This window comes from Rhopalosiphum maidis, chromosome 3 (assembly GCF_003676215.2).
Source record: "Rhopalosiphum maidis isolate BTI-1 chromosome 3, ASM367621v3, whole genome shotgun sequence".
Classification (NCBI taxonomy): Eukaryota; Metazoa; Arthropoda; class Insecta; order Hemiptera; family Aphididae; genus Rhopalosiphum; species Rhopalosiphum maidis.
In genome coordinates, this window is record NC_040879.1 from 48,839,471 (window position 1) to 48,848,051 (window position 8,581).

The following is an 8,581-nucleotide window of genomic DNA, read 5'->3' on the forward strand; positions in this document are numbered from 1 at the left end:
TTTGAATTAAAAATTCTATAGAAAAAAATTGTGTTCATACATTTTTTAAACGGTTCCAGTAAAAACCAAGGTTACGAAGAACTCTATATTACATTATTATTTAATTGTTAGCTTTTTAAACATTAATATTTTATAAATAAATTATTAATTAAAAAATTATTTGAAAATTTAAGTAACTTGGACGAATTTTGTAAAAATTTGTAATTGTAATGTCCATAAAAAAAAAAAATCGCGCATATGTTTTTTTAATATTTTTAAAAAACAAATGAGAATTCAGAAAGAAATTTGTATAAATTAAATTTGAAATATCCATGGGTATTGTGATATCAATATTTGATACAACATATATCAAATATAAAAAATAATATAAAACTACCCATCCAGAGTGACAACAAAAAATATGCCATTCAAATATGTATCATAGTTTTTAAACTCGTTCATATTTGAAATTTACCAACTATATAAAAATGTAATAAAACATGTTACAGATTAATATTCAAATGTATATTGGAAAGAATGTAACCGTGAGTGGATACTTGTCTAACATGTGCAATAAAATATTTATTGAGTTATTATGTATATTGTAATTTGTATTGCGAGACAAAAAAAAAAGTAATGCACTCGAATCGTTGTAATATATAGTATGATATGTCAGTTAATAATATACAAATAATAAATATTATCGTTCAAACCCTTGGGCGGCTCTTCAATCATAACAGTTTGTACCTTGCCAGTTATTATATTAGTTCATATGACGAACATTCACATGCTAAGAACGTTTCAAATTTAAATTCAAGAAAACATTTTTAATTGTCAAAATGAATATAATATTTTCAAGTTGTGCGATTTTCGTATTTTTGTTAAGTGCATCGGAACAAACATATTTTCTAAATGAAAACTACATAAATACGATTAATAACAATGCAAAGACTTGGAAGGTAAAATAGTATTATAATATTATACTTATCTTAATTCAAATCACGATTTAAATGCGTTTCAATATTATTTCGTTATCTATCTTTTACAAATTGTATTATTTTTATATCAAAAGCCAAAATTAAAAATAAAAAAAAACCCCGTTGTTAGTCAGTCGTCTCTATTTCTAAGGATCAAAGAATACGGAATGACTTATAAAGATTCCAGATCTTTTTTCGAACTAGTGTTTAAAAAACTACTCCTTGCATATATTTTGCTTTTAATTAACAATGTAAAATTTTTAAGCTATAAAAAAAAAAATTCAATATTGTAATTAGTGATAATGGAAATAGAAAACAAAAATAACTTCATAACTAAGAAATATGCATGAGCACCTACAACTAGTTATATCGATTTTATCATTGACATAAATAATTTATAGTAAAAAGCACTGCCAGAGTTTAGTTTTTTGAAAAAAAATGTGAATTATATATTATTTGAGGATAAAAGCTATGATGTGTTAAAATAATCATAAATAAAAGTAGTGAGTTAAAAAGTTTGCTTATTAAAATATAAGATTATAAGTGTAATTTTAAGAAAATCAAGTTTCACACAAATTATTGATCCACTGTAAAAATTGTAATTCATTTATATTATGAGTTTGTTGAATTAGGATTTAATGATTTATTAATTGCATATGAAAAAAATAATTTTGAGCAGAAAAATTTCGTGTGAGTTTTTATTTCTGAGGATATTTAATAATGTACTTATTTTTGTATGAGTAAATTATTTTCATCGATAATAATGCAATAAACTGAACTTTTCTTTTCTAAAAAAATTAATATTATATTATGTAATAATGATTATGAATACATTACAAATATAATATAATGTCCTAATGAATATCAAAAATTATAAAAATAGAATCTTGGTGGCATAAATAACTTAAAATAAGACTCAATATTTTGAAAATTTAATCGCTCACAGATGGCAATAATATTATGTTTAATGACAAAAAGTTTCGATTACAACAAAATAACTTAAAACGTAAAAAGAAAAATCGTTATTTTTCTTTGAATATCCAATTTCATCAACATTTAAACTTCAAAAGTATACAAAATAAATGTTCCTAAGTATTTTTGATAATTTTAAGATTCTGTCAGAAAAACTATGGCTCATCATGAGTTAATGATTATTTTTTTTTTTAATAACTATATAAATTGTTAAAATTCAAACTTTAAATGCTTAAAAAATATTTTATTTTCATAAGTACAAATAAAAACGTTTAAAATTGTTTAACAGATTATTTATTGCTTAAAAACATAAGAAATATTTTAAAAATTATTATTATGTATATTTCATTAAGCGTTGTGCAATAAATATAAATGTTCAAGTTCTTATATCTATGTATTATTTACAGCTAAAAATCGGAAATTTCGGAAAACATTTTCTAATTTATATTATTTTATTTTCATTTTTAACTTTTTTTTCCAATTATCCGGAAAATTACTGTGCATTTTTTTTACACAAATTTGTTACAATTTTTAACCTTAAATCACACTCAAAGTAGAATGTTGAAACTTTTTCATTGAACTAAATGTGATAACGCCCAAAATACATTTTAAGTTTTTTTTCTTTAGATATATGTAACAATAAAACAAAAAACTGTATTGATACGCTCAAACTCTGAAGTAATAACCATTGCCATAAAACCATTGATGAATAAAATTAAACAAATTAAATAAAAATATAATAAAATACTCGTATAATATCATTGGACATATTTCTGAATTAAGTTGATTCAAATGATTTCAAAAACTTTATTATGCAATTGATATTGAATAAATAAACCGATGCGTGAGAGACAAATACAATAAAAACTGTAAATATTTTGTATAATAAAGTAAAATATTGAGGTTTAAAATCTCATAATGTTTTTTTCGATTCTGGAAAATGTAAATAAACTAAACATTTTAGTATAGAGTAAAACAATGATAAACCATATGACGTTATAACTCGTATTTTTGAACTATTAACTCGTATAGTATTTTAAGTATTTATGTATAGTATTATGTCAGGTTTGAATTAAATTATTGATAGTATATTGTTTTAAACACCTTCACATAGAAATGTACACGTAGACATGCAAACGTAAATGTAAGTGAGATTAAATTTTACTTCTCTGTCGACTATATTTCAAATTGTAATCGGGTTTAATATTAAAACTTGTAACAAAATATGTAGTATCTAAAAGTATTTATATAAAATCCGTTTGGTTATATAATATAAAAATTTATTTTAATTGCAGTTCAAAATCTTAATATACAATAGAGTTTAGAATAAAATATTATTTAGTTAAAAATGGTTCACTAACATTTATTGGGTTACGAGTAGTCAAGTTTTAAATTGTAAAAAAACTACTATCGATAAAAATAATCTGACGATTAACGTCTTGAGGCGTAAATATTGATAAGTCATTATATTTATTGTATTAACCTGAAATTAGTTATACACTATAATAACAGTAACACGATTAGTCATAATCGATTATAATTTTTTAATATGTAAATAATTATATTATATCATCGAATGATTGTATTAATTATAGGTAATCGCTTCAGTTCTGAAACGATGACGTTATACTATAATCAGCTTATAAAATAATAATGCATCGATTATCAGTAATATAGGCTATGTCATTGTTATAATTGTTACTATCTTACTGCTGTTGTTTTTATTAAAAATGTACGATTCAGGCTGGCATTAACTTTCACCCGGAAACCCCTTTGAAATTCATATTGGGACTTTTGGGGTCAAAAGGTGTGAAAGTCTCGTCTACGGGTCCATATAAATCGCAAGACCAGCTGTACAAGTCTAACACAAGTATTCCGACAGAATTTGACGCGAGAAAACGATGGAAGAACTGTACGACGATCGGGACGATTCGTGATCAAGGCAATTGTGGCTCATGTTGGGTAAATAATATTTTCGATGATAATATTATTATTAAATTGTTTTTTTTTTAATATTTACATGGAAAATGTTCCTCGTCCTACAATTATAGGCGTTCAGCACTTCTGGAGCGTTTGCCGATCGTATGTGTATAGCTTCAAATGGGACATTCAATGAACTACTATCAGCTGAACAAGTTACGTCTTGTTGTTACCAATGCGGTTTAGGTTGTCAAGGAGGTTATCCGATCAGAGCTTGGCGACACTACTACAAACATGGCCTGGTCACTGGAGGAAACTATAACTCGTTTCAAGTAATACATTAATAATAATATAAAACGTATAAGACAATAATATTATTATATTAAACAATTAAACATATATAGTTTGGACTAAAATAACCTAAATTAGTAAATTGAACTTTTCGTCATACATCACTATCATACTGTATAATATTAATTAATACTGGTTTTAGGGATGTCAGCCATACACGTTTCCACCTTGCTCGGGAAACAATTCATGTAGCGGCCAAACGGAAAAAAATCACAAATGCCAAAAAAAATGCTACGGAAATACAACTATTTCCTACAGAAAGGATCACAGATATAGTAAAACTATTTTGTGATATTAAAAAATTATATTATTATTATCGCCTTTTGCACGATAAATTACGACGATAATAATATAATAATATATGTGTTTGCATATATTATTTTGTATAGTCATTTCAAAAACGTATTATTTTTTACGATTGCAATAATGTACCTAAACTTATTCTTGTGTTTAAATATATATTTATTTTCTATCTTAATAGTACCAAACGTAAAAATAGGTTTCTATTATTTAAATTAAAATGCATGTCTTAACATTTTGTATGTTTTGTCTATAGTTTTAGAAAAAAATTGATGTACCAAAGTATTACAAAGTTAATTCTACTCAGGGATATGAGATTAAAAATAAATAATGTAATTATTTGATAAAGTAATAACTCAAAAATCCCGAAAATCGTAAATTGAATAAATATTTAATTAGAAGAATAAATTATAGTGAGAATCGTAAACATTTTAATCAATTAATTAAAATACTTAACAATCACCATAATATTCTAAAATCAAATATTGTTAAAATACAGTATTTTACAAACACATAATATTTTTTTTAATTCCTTTATAGTTAAAGATCCACCATATTACTTGGATTACAATTATATACAACACGATATAATAAACTATGGACCGATCGAGGCGTCTTTTGAAGTGTACGATGACTTTCTATCGTACAAGTCAGGTAAATAAAGTATAAATGTATAATAAATAAAAAGTGATTTTTTAAACTTATTACTAGATATACCAAGTACTGTAAGTTATTTAAAAAATTAAACATATTAAAGTATGAGTATTCAAATGCTTTTCCAAGTATTAAATACTAAATATCAACAAGTATTTAAGAAAATTTAAAATTATAGTTAACAATATTTTTGACGTGCGTGTGAATAATTTATTTTTCTACTTTTAATTGGTAATATTTGAAATTAATGTAAAAATAAACTATTACCACAATAATAATAATAATTTGAATATTAATTCATCTTAAATTATAAAATATTTTTCAATAATATTATTGATAATTATTTTAAATTGTAACATATTAATAGTTATTTAACAAATAGTAATAAAGAATAATAAGAAACAATTTTCTATATCTATAACATACTAAAATTAATAATTATTTTAGCTACTACTTTATGAATAATTTTATAATTTAAATTCAATTTTCAAAACCCTTCAACAAACATTTATCGATATCTAAAATAAATAAAAAAATACTTGCCTAGTAAGAGATCGGTGTATAATCTTTCGTGATTTTCAATTTCAAACCACCCTAAATGAAAATCTAGCAAAAAATAATTATTTTTTTAACTGTGAAAAATTAAACCATTTTTTTTGAAAATTTTTAATGTTACATTTTGTATCTACTTTCTAATACTTTTTTAATGAGCTATCAGCCAACTTTTTAGCTATAATAGTTTTGGAGAAAAGTTAATAAATATACATTTTGGGACCGTTCACTACGACGTTATTGTGGATTCAAATCGTTATACCACTTGAATGTGATATCGGATCTCTCTCATTAATATTTTATGTTAAAGCTAACTTAATTATTCATCTACTCATTAAAACTGAGTTACATTTTTATCATTTTGCTATTTCACACAGATTCTTGAAGTTATAAAAATTCAGACTTTTTTTCAATTACCATACTTACTTGATTAAAAATAAAAAAAATAAAAATCATGATAAAAAAAAGTCATTTGGGCAAGTGGGTATCGCTCTTTTGCGCAATGAGTGTTGAGTAGGTTACTTGTAATGAATGTATTTAAATTTGAATTCTATGACATATCAATGTTTACAAAAAACGATTCTAAACGGATACGGTCTGTCGGCTATAATACTAAGTATATTTCACATGATATATTTTTAATATTGATATTAAAGTAATTAATTGTGTTATTAGTATTACGGACTACGGTTGATTGATTTAATTGTTTTCAAAAACATTAATTTCAGTTATTCATTACAGTGACCTAATTAACAATGACTAAGAACACCCCACCCCACCCACCACGTTGGATCACGCGTCTTCGCTATTACTTCGTTTTCGCCTAGCAATCTTTCTAACTTGTTTCCTTTTTTCTCGGCTCTTAAAAGACGTAACATGATGTTAAATAGTTTATAACTTTTCTCAAGAATTGGGCTATCAAATTCAAAAATATTTTTTTTAATACCGACTAGTATTTTCAGAGATCTGAGCGTTTAAACAAACTCTTCAAATTTACTATATTTACAAATATTTATTTGAAATTGCAATTAATATAATATAGAAATTTAGTATATAATATATAATATTAAAGGTGTTTTTTTCCTATAAAGAATTTTTATATTTTATAGCAGACCTGGTAAATATACACGCATAATATGGTCGTGATTTAATACAAAAATCTCATCGAAAAAAGCACTTTCAGTTTTTTACCAAAATCCATTCATATTTATGTTTATATGTAAATTAATCAAACATTTTATGTCTAAAGATTTTTGTGAATACTCTGAGCACTCTGTGCACACACCTATAATGACAATAATATCTATGCTTATAATTTAAACTGGTTCCAGGTGTTTACTCGGTATCACCTAACGCCACGTATTTAGGAGGCCATTCCGTGAAGTGTATTGGATGGGGAGTCGAAAAAAACGTGCCGTACTGGTTGATGATGAATTCGTGGAACGAAACGTGGGGCGACAGAGGATATTTTAAAATTCGTCGGGGAACGAATGAGTGCAAAGTCGATAATTCAACATCTGCTGGAATACCCGAATATTATTCATAAGTATACCTAACTTGCATAAAGATTTGATAACTCCCGCTGGTGGTTAGTATGTACATCACGAATACACCATCATAATGATAATTTATTATTATCCATGAATATCATAAAAACCAAATTTGTATCCATACTATCATTGAACAGCGAATACCGATTGTATACTATACTATTCTATTTTACGTTGTATGTTACTAAAAAATTTATATTTTTTTTCTAATTTGTATCTTTATCATTATATTAGTTTTCACTTCTTCGAATTACACCATAATACATTATTCATTTCATTATAATATTCTAAAACAGAATTGTAATTACTTATAGTTAAATATATTATTCAAAATTTGATTTAAATGCATCAATATTCTGAAGTGGAATATTATGAAATTAATGATAAATGTTATTAAAAATAAAAACTTTAAAAAAAAAGTAATTTAAGTCATGTATTCGACATTGTTTTCAAAAACGTTTATGTTATTTGACATTGTGCATGGTTACTGTAAAAATAATTACACCGTGTTATGTTACAGTATAGATAGACTGATATTTTAAACGTCGAAATAGTCATAGTCATTAAAACATTTATTTATTTATTTTTTTAATATGAAATAGCGGTATACATTAGCGATTACAGCCAACGACAATAATATCAATTATACAAAGCATTTTAAAATATACATTTGTACCAGATTTTGTTAAATAGTATGTATTATAATAAATAAAATATAAATTAATGTGCAACTAGATTTATGTATATATTGTTTGAAGTTACCAACGAATCGATACTCGAGAAGGTATTTATGATGTCCAGAATATTGCAAAGTCAAAAAGGGAAAACTCAAAGTAAATATCATTAACAGTGTATCATAAATCATAATAATATAATATTATGTGTTTACAATTTATCACTAAATAGTTCATTTCGAATATTGAATTATATAGACAGGTATATTAAATATAATGATAAAAGTAATGGTGTGATAAGCCCAGGTCATAATCTGTTCGATAGTTAGTAAAGTTAGTAACATAGGACATGGGGGTGGCCAACTTTAATAGACTTGCGATCGACCAAAAAAAAAAAACAAAAACATATGCGTGTTACACTTCTTTTATTCAATATCTGTGTATAATCTTGTTTTTCATAGTTATTTATTGCTTTTTTCTAAATATAAGTTTTACATTTGTGGGATAAACAAAGATATACTGATTTACAAAAAAAAAAAATATTTTATTTGTATTCTGAAAAAAATTCAAGAAAATGCGAAAAGGTGTCACGATCGACTCAAATTCATCTCGCGATCGACTGGTTGGCCACCCCTGACATAGGATCCTAGGT

The 8,581-nt window shown here is 24.8% G+C and overlaps 1 protein-coding gene across 1 annotated transcript; it reads left to right on the top strand.

Annotated features, from left to right (window-relative positions):
• The first annotated feature begins 692 nt into the window (after positions 1-692).
• LOC113555465 (cathepsin B-like) lies at positions 693-7,465 on the top strand. Its single transcript, XM_026959771.1, has 6 exons — positions 693-938; positions 3,672-3,890; positions 3,980-4,180; positions 4,342-4,474; positions 5,040-5,153; positions 7,037-7,465. Exons 1-6 carry the CDS (start codon positions 819-821, stop codon positions 7,249-7,251), a joined length of 1,002 nt encoding a protein of 333 aa, XP_026815572.1. The 5' UTR covers positions 693-818; the 3' UTR covers positions 7,252-7,465.
• Positions 7,466-8,581: the final 1,116 nt, after the last annotated feature.